This window comes from Sinohyriopsis cumingii, chromosome 4, assembly GCF_028554795.1.
Source record: "Sinohyriopsis cumingii isolate HCF-2022 chromosome 4, ASM2855479v2, whole genome shotgun sequence".
Taxonomy (NCBI): Eukaryota; Metazoa; Mollusca; class Bivalvia; order Unionida; family Unionidae; genus Sinohyriopsis; species Sinohyriopsis cumingii.
The window spans coordinates 145,499,305-145,519,931 of NC_142964.1; the positions used below are offsets into that span (position 1 = coordinate 145,499,305).

General features: G+C 36.2%; 1 protein-coding gene across 1 annotated transcript; it reads right to left on the bottom strand.

Annotated features, from left to right (window-relative positions):
* Positions 1-3,265: 3,265 nt before the first annotated feature.
* Positions 3,266-6,295, bottom strand: LOC149802277 (uncharacterized). The gene has a single exon (XM_089956701.1). The coding sequence runs from the start codon at positions 6,054-6,056 to the stop codon at positions 4,083-4,085; it is 1,974 nt and encodes a 657-aa protein (XP_089812827.1). The 5' UTR covers positions 6,057-6,295; the 3' UTR covers positions 3,266-4,082.
* Positions 6,296-20,627: the final 14,332 nt, after the last annotated feature.

Below are 20,627 nucleotides of genomic sequence, written 5' to 3' on the forward strand. Positions count from 1 at the left end.
AAAATAGTGATCAAATTCAGCAAACTAACGATGATATAATAAGAAAAAAAATAGTTACAAACAATGTGACGAAAAAATAAGCGGGACTTTGATCTTGAAGCTGAATATATCATGACATTAAAACAACAACAGAATAATCATTGTGCGAGCTGTAACACCATAATGTTGTAGCCGTATTAAAATAATGACCCAATACAGTTTACCGCAGACAGAGTCAATAGCAGTCATGGTCATATACGCGAAAATGTAATGCTGACCTGTCTTGAATGTAATTGACGTCGAGATGCTAGTTTACAAAAGTGAATGTGGTGGTAATTGTGTGTCTTCAGGAATTACTTGTAATTGTTCACGTACAAATCCACATTGAGGAGCAGTTGAATCTAATCTGTAGAATGCAGGTCTATCCGTGGATCTTACCACGCTAAAAATGTACGTGTCGTAATACTCCAAATGGGATCAGTCGCTCTTTTCTACCACTTTCAAGTTCACTAGGTTGATATAAATATCTTAGTCACATTACCTAATACTGGTTGTTTTTAAAAGTCATGTCATTGTATTGGTATGTGCTTTTTGTAATTGCATTAATGGGTTTCATGGCAGTTGTTTGAGTAATTTTATTATTTAACGCAGCTATCACACTTGGTAATCTTGCAATTCACGAGATCTCATATCTTTCTGAATTATTTCCGTCGCATATTGATATCCAAATAACCGCTCAGCAAGTGTTCAATTAAATCGTTCAACGATTGCCTGATCACGATGAATTGCATTATGTCCTCGTCTAATTTTGACATTAAGTTTTTTCATCAGAGATGATACTACACCAAGAAATTTGTTGCCAGGATTAACCTGTGGTAACTATGGCCATCGCAGGGGTCCTTGTTGATAAATTCGTTTGAAAGCAGATACAACTTCATATGCTGTCTAAGTTGATAACGGCTCTGCTACCATATATCTACTTGCATCGTCAACGACAGTCAACGGGTCAGGTAAAACACAATTATCGCTTAATTTGATAATGTGTGGTAAAACAATATATCTGCTTGAGGAACTTCATCAGCAGTGCTGACATCAACATGTGCATGCTAAATCTGTTTAGGTGGCTGTAGTTAATTTGCCATATTGCCTCTCGTGCTAATTTTGCAGCAATAGAACGTGTAACATTTGCTGTATCAGCAAGTGTACTAATCGATGATCTACCCCTCCAATATCCTCTTGGGCTATAACAAATTGATTCCATTATTTTAATAATCGGTTAATTAATTAGCAGCTCCTAATACTAGGTGACCTTTCGTCGCAGATGTTATCAACCAATTAACTCCTGATTCTCTAAAAGATTTATTTTGTATGGAATTTGACGAGTGAATCAACTTTAAATCTGCAATATGTCGTTGTTGCAGATCTGGATTTTTATAAGCTACGTCATGAACATGACATGCTTGATCAATAGCATTTATTGGATACTCTCCAAGTCTTGGTTGATCTCGCTCGTCAAGTTGGATATAAAGTCGGGTTCCAGGACGACAATAATTATATCCTGGAAGATGTTTTTCTCCTGAGTATTTAGCCCATGGAGTTTCTGGTATTTTCTTAATGAAGCAGCGATATCACCACCGATTGTATTATTAGAAATACTACATTTTATACATTTACTTTTACGTGCACGCTTATTTGTTTTGTTGTTATTATTGTTGTTAATCCAATTGTTGGGGTGGATGCTCTACATCGAACACAGTATAAATCTATATTATTTATTATATTGTATAATATGGATGTCATTGATTTCTCAGCGACACGAAAGCAAGAGCCAGTAAAACATCATCCAGTCCTACCGAATTCTATCACGGCATATATCATAGGTCCATCTGGGTCTGGTAAGACACAATTATTACTTAATCTGATAATGAGATGGCTCAAATGGGATAAGTCGTATTCCGTCAGTTGATGATCAGAGATGTTACGATGGACTTAAATAATTTAATGAAAACGCAAATTGTTGGACGAAGATGGTAATGATATTATTAATTTTATCACCGATATTGATGAAGCTCCATCTATAGATGACCTCGATGGATTTATTAATAATCTCGTATTATACGATGATATAATACTGGAAAAACAGTCAAATCCAGCTCGGATATTTTCTTGAGGCAGACATAAAAATACAGACTTGATTTATGTTACTCAGCGATAGACACAAATACCTAAAGTGATCAGAGATAATTGTAATATTTTAGTTGTGTTTAATGGAGTCGATACACATACTCTGCGAAATATTCATCAGACTTGGTGCAGTGGGGATAAGGATACGATTAGGTTCAAAAACTTCTTTTCAAAAGCACAATCTATTCCACACGGATTTATAACAATATATTTGCATGATCCTTGATCACAATGTCGTATAGGTCTTGATAAAATATTTGGTTGAGAAATTGATTTAATTACTCACACATTTATAGCAGCAGAGAGGGTGCGAACTCAATGAAACCTCCAGCTGGTAAACGAACACACATACAAATTTAGAAAAACATGAACGACAAAGATAAAGTAACAAAAATACTAACCCAGTTAGAGAAACTCTCGATAAGTTAGAGGCTTCGATTTTATGTTATTGACCTTACTTGTTTCGTTTTCGTAGGAAGCTTTATTTTTCGAAAATGACGTTTCAACAAAAGGTCTGTTCACCCTCTCTGCTTCTAATTTTAACAACAATACCAACTTTACCAAAGGTTAGAAACCTATGAAACATTACACACATAATGTGTGATACCATTATCACTTCTACTACGGTTCCAATACTTCAATACTTTTCATTGTTGCTGCTTCCATCATGATGATGATGATGATAATTATAACAATGCCTATTATTATTATCATTATTATTATTACTATTATAATAAAGACCATACTTTTACCTGCCAGGTGATGACAATGATGGTAACGAAATTCGTCTTCTCAAAGTCTTCTTTTCACTCTTATAGGAATGCCATAATCAGCATCAGTTATCTCGTTTGACACAATGCGCGCTTTTGTGTGTGTATGAGAGAGAGAGAGAGAGAGAGAGAGAGAGAGAGAGAAAGATATATATAGAGAGATTATGTCATATAACTCCATGCTCTGTCCACCCTCCAAACATATTTTGTTGAAAGAATCGCAAGGCCAAAATCATACAGAAATTAAGACAGATTTATAGATAAGCAGAAGCAAAGTGACTGGGTAGGTAGAAACAGACGTTGAGATAAGAAACATAACAATGGGAAAAGAATATATTTTCATATTTTATAAATACCAACTAAATAAAAGAAAACGTAAAGACATAGGATAGCAATGAACAAATTAACCAAACAGACGATGCAATACATTAGACTGATTAGAGTTTAAAGGATACATACATACATACATACATACATACATACTAACAAGTGTATTTTGTAAGAACTGAATAATGGAAGTGTATATGTCGTGAGCGTGCCGGACTCCTGACCAAAGTAGGAGGGTTCGATTACTATTTTTGGATCAACTAAGCTGGCTATCGTGATGCTTCTTATGGCAAGCACTTGATTCCAATTATATCTGCATTATCTAACTTAATTGTTTTACGATAGATAGATAGATAGATGCATATATAGATAGATAGACTTGAGGAGGGATGAGAAGGTGGATATACAAATTACCACATTTGATTCACATTTTTGAAAACTGCCGTTTTCATATTATACACACCTGCTGGAGCATGTACTGTATCTGAATCGGCTTTGTGATTGAATACATTTTGCGTGGTATGCAAGAACGTAACAAAACAAGCGTTCGATTTCGCCTTTAGCTGGATCGTTTTATGTCAATACTGACATAAAGTTGAGTTATTACTACTTAATAAATACTTGTATTGGATACAAAGAAAGACAGCATCATTACTAATAACGCGCACTACAAATGTTTATATATTGACCTCATGCGTCTACTCTATAACCGTGTTCTAGCTATAATGAAAGTGAAACGGCTTTTCTGACTTGCTGAGATGATGATAATTAATTAGACCTAATAATTAGATTGAAGAGAAAATTTTGATAAATTTTGGATAATCAAACTAGTGTAAAAATCTTCACTTCCGATGACTTACTTTCAAACACAAGAAGTTTGTTGTTCCTATCGTTCAAACATATGCCTATAGGGTTCTTTAATCCATGCTCACATGACAACAGCACGCACAGTTGCCGTCCTTCTGGACTAAACAGAACAACATTATTGGACTGTTGACCACAACAGTAGATGATTCCATTTTTATCTACAGTTATTGCAACCACGCCTTTGAGTTCAATACTTTCAAATGTTTCCAACTTTTCGCCATTCATATCCATTGTAACAATTTTATCTTTAACTGTGTAATGAATCCTTTGACCATCTGGGCTGAGAGCAATAGCTTTGTAGACATGGCTGTCGAATGATGGAATTATTTTGGAGACTTTATAGGAAGCATCACATCTTAGGATCGAATCTCCACCAGTACATACCATAATATTTTTTTGATAGGAGGCGATTCCATAAGACCTATTTTCGACATCAATCTTTCTTACTTTCTTCAGGCTGTCGGTCACTGATACGAAAAGTATACCCCCTTTCATAATCGTGCATGCAGATGCGGCCACAGTACCTTCGTCCACAATGCAAATGAGCATTGGCTTATCAAACACACTGAACCCTAAATATGATACGAAATGAAAATGTTTATCAAAAAGCTTAATCTTCGCATTTCCCTCATCATATAGTACAATTCTTTTATCAGGAAGATAAACACCTGAAGTAATATTGCACGCATTATCATCATCACGGTGCTCAGCTTTGAAGGTTATGGCGGTGTTTAAATGAACACGTGATGGCTTCATAAAGTCCCCTTTAAATGAACAGACAGGAAACATTTTAGAGATCCTGGACTTTTTACATGACAATTGACCCAATGCACCTGGAGTTTGGATAATTTCTTCCAAATTCTTGTTCCCATTAAAACCAATTCGAATCTCGTTGGATCTATTCTCAATCCTGTCATACTTTTGTAGGTACTTCAGAAGTTGTTGTGATATTTTGGTCAGTGTCACGAATATTCTGGCTTCGTCATCTGATTTCGTGGATTCGATTAGCATTGTTTGAGAAGTTTCAATGGCTGCAATAGCGCTTTTACATTCCACAACTTGATTAGAGATTATAATCATTCTTTCTTTGCATAGCTGTTGAAGTTCGTGTATCGTAGTAGTCTCAAGTTTGTCCACTCGCTCTTTTATCAAACTAGACCAATCTTTGATTAACTTAATGACATCCGACTTTTGCTGCTGAATAGTTTCAAGAGTTTTCGTCCTATTATCAGTCAATACAAGAAACATCTTCCTAAGCATATCTAAGTTTTCAAGTGTTTCCTTGAAATCTTGGCTGTCTGTCACATCCTTTACTAGTCCTTCTGCAGACAACAGTTGCTTACATTTCCTGTGATCCTTGAGGGCACACTGCATGCAGCAGATCTCCCTGTGTTCTGAACAGAAGTAAATCAATTTGTCTCCGTGTGTTTGGCATATATACATAGCGTCTTGTTTTGAATTCGAAATTTGGTGTCCCATAACTGACTGAACTGTGATCTGATGATCCCTGCTCATCTTGAAACTTTTGTGAGACTTATAACAGGCTTGACATAGATACTCGGAACATGTGACACAGAATGCCACAGAAATATTCCGTTCTGCAAGTGTTAAACATGGCTCGCAGTGCACAGGAGCATCATTGTCAGCCATCTTTGATGCGGAAAGTGAGAGTAAAACGGAATTGTTTGGAAGTTTGGCGGCCCAGTCATTCGGGCTTTCATTTGTTGCGAGAGCGTGTATAGGACTTCCACATACAGGGCACGAAATTGTGGCCACCTGTACCCCCTCCTCACTTAGAATACTCGCATGCTTACATATGCATTTCTCACAAAATGTGTGCATGCATGGGATGCATTTCGGGGAATTAAAAATTTCCAAACAAATGGGACACTCCAATTCTTTGCTTAAAATGGCCCGACTTTCCGCCATCCTAAAATGTGTCACTTCCTGCTTGATCTCGTCCGAACTTTACGTAGTAGCAGTACGAATATAGGTGAATGATAAGTGGCTGTTGCTAGTTTTTATCGTCACCTTGTTTCTATAGAATGGTTTACTTATTTCCAGAAATACTTACATTCCCAGCAAATAACGTCTGAATATATAATCTCTTTGAACACGCTGCTGTTCCAATCCCATGGAATATCTCGAGTGATGTAGTGTCATTAGGTTCACAGTATACATGCATAGAATGTGTCGCTGTTATCTGTGTGCAAATGATACAAGCAAGAAACGGCGATTCCATTATTGTCTCGAGGGGTGAGTAAATGCACGTTTGTGAAAGGATAAACTGCGAGTGGCCCATTGAGATATTTGACGTCTTCTCGGCAATCTTTTCTCATGTTACATATATGTTGTACTCAGCCAGAAAACATAAAGTAAGTAGAAGAGGTTAGTCTACCAGAAAGACATGAAATAAGGTACAAACAGCCCGCGAGGTTAGGATTTATAATGTATGCGTTAGAATTTTCCCCTACAATTGTTAGTGTGGAGACGGGTGGGTGGAGATGTATCCTTTTATCTATCTATCTATCTATAAATACGTTGACGCAGTCACACTTGACTATTTAGCAACGGGTGGTACGTGGTCAAAGATAAAGTAAAGATGGAAGTGATAGGACAGTCAGAACAGTAATGATAGGAAAGGCAGAAATAAGTAAAAGTGTGTCAGTGTACGTTTTCGTCCCTTCATACTCAGATCAATCCGGCTACCGTATTGGCAATGAGATATGGAACCTCAACCGGCATAGCCCTGATAATCACTAGGTTTTACTTGTGGCTGACTAGTTCATTAGAATGTGATTTTGGAAAGCTCCTGCTTGTGAGATACCAAGTCAGGAGCTTCTGCAATTATTGATGGTAATTTGTTCCAAGACCCTATTGTACATTTGAAGAAGCTGAACTTGAAACAATTTGTCGATGCTGACTTTAATTGGAACTTTTTCCTGTGGTTTGCCCTAGTTTGGATATATGCCAGGGTCAGGTATTTGTCTGCTGGTATGTCCACTAGGTTGTTCGCAATCTTGTACATCTTGGTTAGCTGGGCCTTGGTTCGCCTGGATTCGAGTGATTCCCACTGGAGATGGTTGAGCATTGCACTGATACTTCTAGTGTTACGATATTTATTTGTGGTAAACCTAGCCTCTCTCCTCTGAACCATCTCTATCTTATTTGCTAGAACTTCACTACGTGGGTTCCCCACAGTCGAGCAATACTCAAGACCTGGTCGAACCAGAGTGAAATATTCCGCACTTTTTACTTTTTCATTGTTGATTTGGAGGTTGCGTCGCAGGAAACCAAGTTTACTGTTCCCTTTTTTCACTATCTTGTCTATGTGCCTTTTCCAAGAGAGGTCTCTAGACAATTCCACCCCGAGATATTTTGTTGCCTGCTCATTGGCTAACTTGTGCCCCTTAAGAGTATATTCGGACAAGATTGGTGATTTTTTTCCTGTAAACTCTTAGGATGCTGCATTTTTCTGGATGGAACGACATACCCCAAGTTCTTTCCCAGAGGGCCAGTTGGTTCAGGTCTTCGTGAAGGATCTCACAGTCCTTGGAGACATTTATTTCTCGGTAGACTATATAGTCATCTGCAAAAAGTCTTGTGTTGGATTTGATGATGGTGATACTTAATCTCATCACAGATCAAACTTTCAAAGCCCCCAACATATCATACACATATAAGAAGAAAAAGAAGACAAAAAACAAAAACACAACAATGACAAGAGATGTGTATACATCCCAAATAAAAATATCCACAACCCCAAAAATACGATGAAATAATTTTTCATCCCAAATACATGTATATGAATTTCATACGCATGTGGATAGGAAGAAGTGTGACCTCGTGCTAAAACCTTTTCTTATTGGGGATAATTTACTACACTTAACATGTAATTGAAAAATGACCGGTTATATTAATAGAAATATTAATGATAATTTTAAAATGAAATAAAATCTTTAAATATCCATTCCCAAGAAAGTTAGGAAGAAGTAAACACACAGCATATTCTTGATATTTGTACTATAACATTTTGATATGCTTGCAATATGAGAGTTAAAAAAAATATTAAAATGTGTTTATATGCAATCTTTGTTTAAAATAAAATCATACATTGCAAATGAGCTTAGTTAGCACGATGCATTATATATTTTATTAGCAAAGTATCACATACCAGAGATCAATCAGTTTGCTTTGCAACTATTTTTTACTTTCTGGTGTGATGAAATACGTGAAAGTCTTGTACAACATCGTCTTGTTTGTCTTTGACGTGCAGCGGTGTATATGGGATAATATATACTAAATGAAAATTAAAATTTGGGTATATATTTACAAAATATTAAAATTGCAATTACTGTGTCTTATTGTAGCACATGCACAGATACATCATTCTGCCTTCTAACTCGTTCCTAATTTATTTATTTGATATTCACGATGCGAAAACCCTGTTCAAATGTATCTGGGTCCTCTACGACTTACGACTGTTGACATACATGCATTTTACAAAGTCAAAATTGTAACAAGTCTAGTTTCAACAAAGAATTGAATAAATCATTGAAAATATTCACAAATGATACATTAGATAATTTATCTAAAATATGATTAGACCATTTCAAATTTTGAGGCATATATTTAATAATTATTAACTATAAGATGTATCTTTTCTTTTTATAAAAAATAATAACCAATAATTATGTTTTATAACAAATATCACGTACCAGCACCCCTTCTTCTGTTCAGTAAAGAACGTTTAAAAAACATTTTCAAACAACATACATACCGTACCCTTTTTCAAAACTCTTGAGGGGGTTGGGTTTAAACACATATTTGATCTTAAACTTAATAAATTATGGCTGAAAAGTTGGTGCTTTCCATTTAAAACATTTACCAAGTGAGTACATAGTTTCCAACATAAATTTATTTTTAATAAAGTAAAAAATCTGAATATCAAATGTTGGCAACTAAAGTGACACAAATAATACATATTTCTTTTCAAAGTCAGGTTTTAAAACCTGCCTCTTTTTCTGTCCTGTATCTTCCCCTTTTTGCTTGAAGTCATAAGCTGAAGACACTTATGCATAACAAATCCTTATTTATAGGTCAAGTTTTCCTGCCTGAATCCAAGAAAGAGTCAAATTATAAATATCTGCTGCTGTACTTCTGCAACAGTAATTACCTCTGCATTTTTTTCTTAAATGAAATTTTAGTTGCTTTTTAGCACACACACACACACACACATGTTCAATGCATCTTTGTATGCATTTTCGATAAAACTTATGAATGGAATACGAGATATCCATCTTAAAATTTACCGTAAAACAAGTTGAATATGTTAATATTTAAAATTGTTATTTAAAGCTAAGTCCATTCGGTTATAATAACATTACCCTATATACAGTTACAATCACACGAGCGTGTGTGTGTGTGTGTGTCTGCGCGCACATGTCAGTAGGGTGGGATAATTGAACTACATGGTCGTCATGGTCACGCAGAGTTAAAGTAAGGAGAAAAAATATTTAAATCAAATAAGATTATAATTTATTCGGCTGTTAAATATTAAACGTAAACATAGCAATTAAAGCAAAGAAGATCAGAAACGTTCACCAACCGTATCATTTCTTTCCATATCCTCTCTCTCGCTCTTTCTTGTTAAAGACCACTTCAACGTCCAGAGATTGTATCGGTACTGACCAACTGGGGGATAAAAGGGAGAATGGGTCTTCTTATATACAAGTACAACAAATCAGTGACATGACAACGGATCCAACATTCTTACTATTCTGGGCATTACATTCAGTAAACGTATATAAATGTTACGTTCGTATGTTCTAAGAGTCATATACTTTATTTTATTTCGGAGTTAAATACGAAGCCCTGGATATGACGATATTTATCTATTTCCAAATAAATCTGGCTATGACGATATTTATATATTTACAAATAAATCAGGCTGCTAGCTCACTTAATTTATTTTTCTTATACTAAATCTCAGCAAGTCTTGTCCAGTTTAGTTGCGTATGCAAGGAGTACGCTTGAAGAAGGACAGAAATCGGATGACATTATTTATTCTGTCTTTGTTTCTTATATAGTATTTTAGCTGGAGAAAAATTGCTTGAGAATAACTGAAGTGGAATTGAAAATGTTTTCTTTCACTGAGTTGACATTTAAAATAGGCACACATGATGAAAATGTTTATGAGAGTGATGTACAATATGTGTGGTTAAAATCAGCTTTTACTTTCCTTTATCGGTTTTATGTGGCTCAATGAAAGCTAGTATTAATGCACAGACAAGGCAGCTAAACAGACACTTGCAACGAATAATATCGCCCTCTCATAGATCATATTACTTTTGACTCATTTTGGAGTTGTAATCTATAACCGACGGGTTCGAGCGAACGAGAAAGAAAAGGGTGAAAGATAGTAAAAACTGGGGGTTGGGGGTTGGTTTTTTCTCCCGCTTTCGAAAGAATTGAACTTTATTCAGCGGTACGTGTTAATTATATAACTTTGTATTAGTACCACGTGTCTCATCTTATAAACACTGTTTGATCATCTACCGATGTATCACATTGCAAATTTAAGGAAGCACATACGCGTTGGAAATGATTTATATAGTGAGATTAATCCCAAACTCAAGGCGATATAACAGACCGTATCCAAAACAAAACCCAACGCATGCAAAGATTTATCACGAAGGACATAGGCATAGCTGGAATAAAATATCACGTGATATTTCAAGCCTGTACTTCAAGTGCATAGTTATTATTTTTCGAATATATGGTGGAAATTCAGTTAAAATACAAAATGATTGCGATTTTCTGGGCTTAACGACATTTATCAGCATATGACAGGCCATATATGGCGACCATTATATCACGATGAGGAAGAATCCTTGAAAAAAAACCGGTAAAACACGGACCCACGGGAAGATACTGGCCAGATTTCTCAACCCATGCTGGTCGAGCCCGAGACTCGAACCCACGCGATATATGTGAGATGTCAATGATCCGTAAAGGCAAGTCCCTTAGAGCATTCGGTTAGCCGGGGCCGCAGAATATAAAATGAAACTAAAAGGTGTCATAGTGCTTGAAATTTAATCAAATATTTAAGCGGCTTGTGGGGAAAGTTGGGTCGGAAGAGACTATAATGTTGAAGACTGTTAGTGCCCTATATATGCTGCAGGCTTTGGCATCGATCTTTTTTCAAACAGACTTTTACTAGTGTTATAGACAACCCCTTTGAACCTGAATGTGTCGTAAGTAATCAAATCACGTCAAATAGAAGCGATACAGATATCGAGTTAAACAAATATTCACACACTAACCATCATATTATTGTTTACAAAACCAGAATGTCCCTAAGACGAATCTTTCATGTTGAGCATGTGATATAATTCGTAGTCAGTGATGTTAATGCAAATGAAGTACCTCTGTCTGTACAAGTTTTCAACTAAATTGTCGACACGAGTCACCTAAAAGCAGGAAAGGTTTATGCCAACTGAGTCGCAAATAAAACTTGTAGCCAATCAAGAAATAAACAAACTCTCCGTGGCAATGGTTACTATCGTATAATCGACGTAAGATGTAAACAGAGTTGGTCATAACTTGCGGAAACAAATAGTCAGGGTTTTCAAACAACCAATCTGCTGGCCAGAACATGTAAATGAACAATATTATCAGGGTAATCAAGGACTGACCATTAATGTTGAAAAACAAAAAAATTGGGGGGGGGGTATGGAATTTTGTATTTTTTAACTATTGGACCTTAATCTTCTTTGGTCTCCTTTCGTGCATTTGTGCCTTCACAATACCGAGAGAAAACTGCATATTCTGTGGTAGAAGCAATAAAAGGTTTCTTATCAAGAGTTATGATTGCAGAATATACCCAAGTTCAGACAAGTCTTGGCTACCTATCCACTACATCGCACAAATATACTATTGACATTTACCAGTATGGCTATAGAGACTAATAATGTATTAAAGTGTAACTCTTTCTGGTCTTACTAAAAGGTCTAACTGATTACATTAGAGTAACAAAATGTGACGCAAACACAGTCTACTTTACCGTTCATCATAAGAACTGAGTTTTCCACACTGAAGTTTCTCAAAAGATCTTGTTTGAACTCTGATTTAAAGATAATTAATAGTTAAATGCAAATACGTCATGGGCGCGTAAGCAAGTTCTGTCATTCATAACACTCTTGCAGAAATCTTTAAATCAGCTTTGCTGTAAAGTATGTCATTTGGGATGCATCCATCTTGCGTGATGTGCACGTATCTCAGTTTTTGTTGTTGCCTGGTTGATTCATCTGGGCAAGGAAGTCAGCTGGGAGACCTTGTCCTTCCATGTGATACCAAGAATGTCACGCATACAGCGGAGATTGAAGCTGTGAGTTTCTTCTTTCGGCGGCTTAGTTCACGTTTAATTGCCATAAAGTATGATACCGAGGAGTTAGACCTGATTGATCAGCATCGTAATCTTGATGATAAGTATTTTGTTATCCTAGTTGCATTTTGTGAGATTGTCGAATGTTATGGCCGCCTTTGCAATGCGGTTGTTGGTCTCGTCAAGTTACATAATGTAGGTCACTATAGATCCTAGGTAGCAGATTTGTAAGGGTGACCACTGGCTGTTGTACAACGTCATGTCGCATGCATGACGCTTTCCTGATGCAGGTGATTAGGGGTGAACATTGGATCAGAAAGACAGCCCATACGGTTCTGGAGCCGGCTTCCAGCGTGGGCAACCAGTGCTGCAACGTCTACGAACAAACATTCCTGATTAGAATGTGTTCAAGATGATGCAGCAGTTGTTGCATTTCGCAAGATCGCCTTTATTTTTCTATATCTCATATGAATTTGGCGTCGCCCTTGTTCTGTGGAACTATTCCTTCCCACCAAAGTTGGAGAAGGGTTCATAGAGGTGAGGTGGCAGGCTCGATCTTCCACACGTACGTTTCTCGGCTCAAGTTGCGTTCCTTCTGAACGCCTTTCCACTTGCCAAGGAATCTATGGCTCGGTTGAGTTCGAATATTGTTGGCACCCCTTTGAGCTACTCCATGACAGGTATATTCTGGCACTGTGTCAAGCGCTAGCTGAGATATGTATGTTTCACTGGAGTTCAGCTTGATGTTGTATTCCACTCAGACAGACATCTGCTTTCTCCTGCTATTGATCACCTAGCTGTCCCATGCATTCAAGACAGAAATTCTGGTCATGGTGGGTCTAATGGCCTTCTTGACTCTGTCATACATGGCGCGCGTGTTTCTTGTATCAAATGCGGTCCGAATTTCCTGGAATAGATCTTCCTAGATCAGTGCCTGCATGTCTTCTGCAGTTCCCGTTTTGCCAGCTTGAATGCTAGAAGTGCTTCTGATTTTGGATTTAGGTTGAGTTCTAGGCAGGCCGCATTCATTGTCTCTACCTCCGACACCAGTTTGTCAGCATCGGTCTCGAGCCAGTCTTTTTTGAGTAATTGTGTTCTGATAATTACTCCAGACATGCTCAGCGTTTCTTCTTAGGCCTTTGCTTGGATATAAACCTGCTCTATGGTCTCTCGGACCTGCAAGTATTTTGCTTTGTTTTTCATTCTGCATGCAATGTGTAGGAAGTCCTCATGACTGGGATCCATGTAGCTTTCGGGAATACATTCGTACCTTGCTGATAAACAATGCGTTGCCGGTGTCGTAGTCTCCACTGTGATAGGTGAAAGTGTGGCGTACTCTGATGATTGTGTATCCTGGTAATATTTAACTAGAGTTGATGCCAATGACCGTATCTTGGCTGGCATCTGGATCCTTCGTCCCAATTTTGGCTCTTAAATAATATGTTGGTTATGCTGCTTCTCAAGCACCGTTTTTCGCTAATCATGCAGACATCGTGATTTCCGAGACACGATAGCCATGAACAGTGGTCCGAAGTCTCCGATGAGGAGCAGCTTCTTGCCCTATGGTACGCACTCGAACAAGTCACATAAAGCATCATAGAAGAAGTCTTTGTCTTCGGAAAAAGCGTTTAATGATGAAACATTGGTACCGAAGACTGTAGTGAAGCCTCCAACGGAGAATAAGCTGTTTGAGATGATGCGCTCAAATATTACTACCGGCGTCTCGATCTTCTGCATCAATGTATTGCTAACTACAAAACATACACCATGTTCACGCCAGTAAGAAGTGTTCATGACCTCATGTATAGAATCTTTGTCATCTAGTCTTGTTTTCTGCAGATCTTCGATGTTGATACTCAGATTATGCAGCTCTGGGTCAGATCAGTGTTGCAATTTACTGCCGCTTGTAGGCCAGTAGTCATTATATGATACATAGTCCTGACATTCCAGCGTCCAAGCTGAAGATTTTTTTTTTGTTTGACTGGGTACACTGTTGCCATCTGCTACCAAAAAATATTATAGTTGAGAAATCTAAAGACAATGAATTACTTGTTACATTGGATATTTCATACAAAGTCACGAATACAATTCAGCTTTCTGAGTCATTGTATTTACCTATTACCCACTGCATCAGTCCAGACGGGAAGAAAATCTATAACACAGCTGATGATAAAATCCTAACTATACACATGAACAGAGAAAAGTTGAATAAATTTAAGAGCGATGACCTGAAATTGGCAAAAGGGATCACTATGGACAAGAATGGGATTGTCTACAGTTGTGGTCGTAAATCAAACACTGTGGTGCAGGTTACACCGGAACGGAAACAACTTGGAGTGGTACTGTCATCGGATTGTGGGGTTATAAAACCGGTTGGGTTATGTTTGAACGACAAGAATAAGATGATCCTTGTATTTGAAGAAAAATCCAACGTTGTCAAAGTAATGAGGTTGAAATAATTAATAAAGCTTTGTTTAATCATCTAGATAATTTAGATTGGTTATCTAAGAAGACAAAGTTTTATATTTTTACACATTACGAATAAAGCATTGTTAGATTATGAAGTTAGTACATTATTGACCTCATTTCACATAATTTAATCTTAAGGTTTCTCAAACATATGTTAGCCTACAGAGCAAAATCATTGCAAAACCGTTCTGGTATCTTATTATGCAACAAGATGTGACACAAAGAACTCATCCTAATGTATACAGTAGGAGCAATTACTTTGCAAGAATAAATACATCATAGAACAAAGAGAAATCAATTCAGCACTTAGGATGTACGCGTCCAAGTAAAACCTTCTCATGTAAATCCAGATCAAGGCTTGATAAGCGATCCAATATTGCAAGAATAATCATCGGGTAAAAATTCAACAGACATCTTTCCTTTACTCTGACCAATCCATAAAAAAACAATTTTAAGATGGATATCAAAGCAGTTCTCTATGGAATAACAAGCAAAATAAATAGCCATTCTGTATAAATCATTTTTAAGACATATATTGTTAAGTATGTTATATAATCAAGGTAGATATGAACAAAATCAGATGCAAAACTTTGAAATACAGTTCATAGTATGCTAGATAAAACCAAAAATATATATTGTGTAAGCAAATGCAAAGAGTTTTATCATTATTCTCAAGTAACACGCGACCAGTTTGCTCACCTTGAACGTGACTTTTCGCAAAAATCAAGTACACATTACTATAAATGTAGCGATAATTTATTCGGTGATGCAAGGGAAATAATTCAGAAATCAACTGATCTAGCAATATTGACAATACCGATCGAAATGAACTTTTGTAGAGATAACCGTTTATGAAAATCAATTTTGATTATGCATAGATGTATTATATAAAGCATGATAATTCTAAGATAACTGTCTGCAATAGATAAATAAAATTGTTGCTTTGGTTGTTTTGGGGATAATTTCAGATCCCTATTCTATATAATTATCCTCTACCGGACCTTCCTCGAGTTTGACCTACTTCTTCACTTTATAGGGTGTTAGACATTATTTTGCCGATTATTATTGTCCTCTACTGGAATGTTCCTAGATGTCCGTCGGCGAGACACGAGAACGAGGTTCTTGATCAGAGTAAATTGCACGTAGGGTCCTTCTCGCCCCATTGGGAAGAACCTTGTTCTAGAACGGACCAGAACCCAGTTCTCAGCGTGAGTAGACAACAGCAGATAAGGCATTTAATACTAAGCGTTAAGTTATCCTTTTGTCTTTTTCTGCGATCAACTGGATTTGTTGATGAGATGACACACATTAACAAGCGAACACTTGTAACTGTTGTTTGGGTGAAATACCATCACAGGTCGCCCAAATATGAGCTCTAACTCTAGCCTAAGTCTTCACATGACAATTGACAGTATGTGATATATATATATATATATATATATATATATATATATATATATATATATATATATATATATATATATATATATATATATATGATAACCTACGTATAGGAGACGGGTGAATAATTGATTAGATCTTGTAAAACTACTTTCAATGAAAAATGAACATGTTTGTTTTAAGTAAACGTATGTATTTTTCGAGACAAGGTTAAACTATGACGAGAAAAATCTGATAACTTTATTATGTAACTTTTGTTATGTGTATTTAATTTATATTGTGGGCCTGACTTCTATCATACCCGTGATTGACGGTTGTGAAACTGGAGATTTCGCCTACCTGACTTTTGTTATGATTCTATGAAATAAACAAAATGTTTGCTTTAAGTTCAAGACCTGAACTTGTTTACGAATTATTAATTTTATCAATGAGAAATGATTAGTTTTCTAGAACATTCTGTTGCGTCAAGTCAAGTGATATTTTGTATATAAAGGGATTTGGTAAACAAATATTCATTCTTGTTTTATGATCAGTCTCTCTAATCGTTTATTGTTATTTTTCGATATAATTTAAGAGGTATTATTTAGTTAAATTATTCATTTTACTTACAAAGCTCAATTTGACTTTTGGAGTAAACTCTATTTTAAAACAGTATTTAGGAATTACTGAAAACTTATTCAAAGACATTCTAAATTATATCATTGTGTTTTATGAGGACATTCAATAATATTGGAATTCATTCGGGACATTCTATACGTTTTGATTTGTGATAGAATACTTTTGGTTATTTGGGATTTAATTCACTATTTTCAATTTGTATTCTAAGGGAATAAATTATTTATTAATTTTGCTAAAATTGATGGTGTTGCGTCTTTTTGTTACATAGCTTATGATCATAGAATCGTAAGACTTTGATGGATAATGGTGTATTGGTGCAGATATTATGGATAAGAAGAAAACCAACATGCATGCTTGTATTACAATTTAATGAAATTCACAGTAAAATATATTTACATACTTTTATTATGTAGCTATTGTCGTACATTACTTATCATGGCATTATGTAAATTTATGAAAATGTACATAAAATTCACTGCATTTATTAAAGTAATAAAAACAACCCATAATACAAGCATTGGCTATACTAAAATAAAACGTTTAATTGAACAATGCAATCATTAACTTCACAGCATGAAACCGAGAAATGGTCATCGTGTGGCTGTATGTTTGATGTTACATAAAACATAAGTTGATATGGACGGATTATCTGATGGTAGGCATGCAAACGTTTTCCTAGACGATAATATGGACTTGAAATACTATTACCAAGGTAAAAAATATTAAACTTATTAAAATTATTATTATTATAATGCATTTGATAGACATTTAGTCTAAACTACAATGAAAGGGAAATAATGCATAACAGTAATAGTAATGGGCCGATAGACTCATGAATGCCATGCAGCATATAACTCTAATGATACACAAAAATAAGTCTAAACTAAACGTACCGTAGTTATTCCAATAGAAAGCTCCTTCTAATGAACGCACCCCACCATCTTCTTTTGTCCAACCCAAAAGAAGCTCCTACCTTATCTAGGCTTATAGATCTGTGTATATCCACTATGGTATGTCAAAATAACTAAAACAGTGCATAAGTAATCTAAAGACTGGCAGAAAATAAAAAAGAACCTAATTTACAAACATTTCAAGTCAAACAGTGATGTAGAGTATTCAACGCCCACCTATCCCTTTGGAAACTGCACCGCCGCTGGGCGTCTATTAGAATAACTTCGGTATTAAGAAGTTATAGTGATCTTTAAAATATGGATATTTACTGAACGTTGTCGTGCTGTATTCAAAGACTGACATTGAACTCGACGCAGAAAATATGCATTTTTGAACACATTATAGACGAGTCCAATGCAATTCCATGTTACACAGTTCACTGTATGGTGACCTTTTATTACATACCTGAAAGACCATTCAGCCTTTCTAAATATATTCTTATTATCAATTATTAACAGGGACCTTTAATAAAATTTTTAAAATCCTACCTTGACAAATTTTCTTGTATGAGAATTCAAGAACTAAAAAGTCGCATAAGTTTGAATAAGTAATATGCGGAATAGACATTTTTACTATAGAAAGGTCTCTACAAACAATAATTATTTCTGTTGAAGTGCAAAGCTGCAGTAAACGTAGAATATGAATACATTATGTTATTGATTTTAAAGGGTGGACGAATACTACTTTGTACGAATATCACGAATCATATTAAATGTGCAACTGGATATGTATCCCTGTCAAAAAGAGCATTTACCAGATTTAGTGATCCTTTCTCCTTTGTTTTGAAATATTCAGGTACACGATTTTCTTTATTGTCTGATATCGTCACAGTTTTCATGGTGGAAATAATTTCATGCAGTCCGTTATTCATATCAAATTTCATTTCCTCTGTCAAACTGACATCGTTCATGCCCGTACGTCTAGATAACAGCATGATAGACATATACTTTTTATCGCTGTACTAATTAAATATTTGTGCCTATATATTTCTAAACTGTCAGTTGCACATATCAAATACATGAATGAATCCATCCTACTCGTAACTTTTTAATGGTTCTTTTCCGGCTTGAGTAGTTAGTTTTTCTTCTGTGTTCAAAAATCTCTATTGCCTTTTTCTTGTCATTATTTCTCTGAATGAGTGTACCAATCTAGTCAGAGCTTCATACCAAACTTTGGATGTTGCTTTAATTTGACTTCGACCGAGAGTCTGGAGGTGTGGGCGTAAATCAATGATTTCAGCGCTATGGACTTGATTTTCTTATTCAAACACATATACACTGGCATGCGTACACCCTCACTCGCTCGTCGTCATCCCAGAGGAATGAATCAAACTTTAAAAAGTAGTTTTGGATATAATTGTTCCCTGCTTATATTACACACATTCTTGTCTTCATAGAAAGTTTTGTTAATACAAAATGAGCAGGTCTTATTGTTTTCAAAATTGTATCCCCTCGAAATCCACAAATACACCAACAACATGCAAAAATAGTGTATATCAGGACGGTGCCGGGTTTTTGTGGATTTAGCAAAGACGCTGAACGCAGTGTCATGAATTTTTTGCTTATTTAGAATGTAAGGGACGATATATGAATCTGAAATCTTGCTCACATACATAAAATCCAGTAATAGCTTTACAAGAATAATGTGCACCAACGTATAAGAAAATGATCTTGTTGCTATTGTACCTACATGAAACTAATCAGAGCTTGGGACATGTATGAATAATCAAACTAACAATTCGATATTTGGAACTTCCGAACCAAATTACGATTGATATATAGGTCTATCACAAGATGTGATCAGTGTATAGAATTCATACACAATATGAGCAAGGTATGGATCTATGACCAAGGATGATCAATGTATAGAATTTATACACAAATGTATCATTGACAAGTACGGTGCATGTACAATATTTCACCCATTTTGGCAAAATTGAACTGGATCGTCACAAATATAGTGATACGGATTTCTATTGACTCAAACAATGGAAAATATGATATTATGTATCTCCTTGCGCACAGTCCACGATCACGAAATATTTCGGGTTCCACAGTTTTTATTTCCAAGAAACAACCGTGCATAGCCCGCTTCTCTAAGTTTGACGAAGGATCCCTCCAGAAACCTTTCTCCCGCGGAGACCCGTTGGTCCTGAAAATGTGGCCCTTCATTGCGGGCAAACCAATACTGTCCTAGCCAAAGACTTAGGCATCCGGGTTAATCCAGATCCCACGGAGTTCTATGACAACGTTACATAGGGCATTGCCGTAAGTGGCGCGGCACTGGCACGCACTAATTTATTAGATGTAAGGGCATTGCTGCGCAGTCAATATCGTCACTATATATTCATTGTTGTCACTGATGATTAATTGTTGCGACTTAAGTGATGCTTGTTTAAGCGGCTCGATCGGGAATGTACAGTCTCACAGTGAGTTCTTCTCCTCGTAAATCGAGAGGTCAGCGACAACCTCAACTTCGCCACTGTGTTGCCGTTACACTAAAACTAAACTGGGTTAGTCGTCACGACAGAAATCAGATTACCCGGAGACACATCCAGGGAGAATCTGTATAAGATATACCCCTGGCTCGCTTGAAAACCCAGCGATGACTGATATGTTTCCGCGATGGCGTCACACGTTAAACTAACGACGACCACCGACGTGATATTCACAATA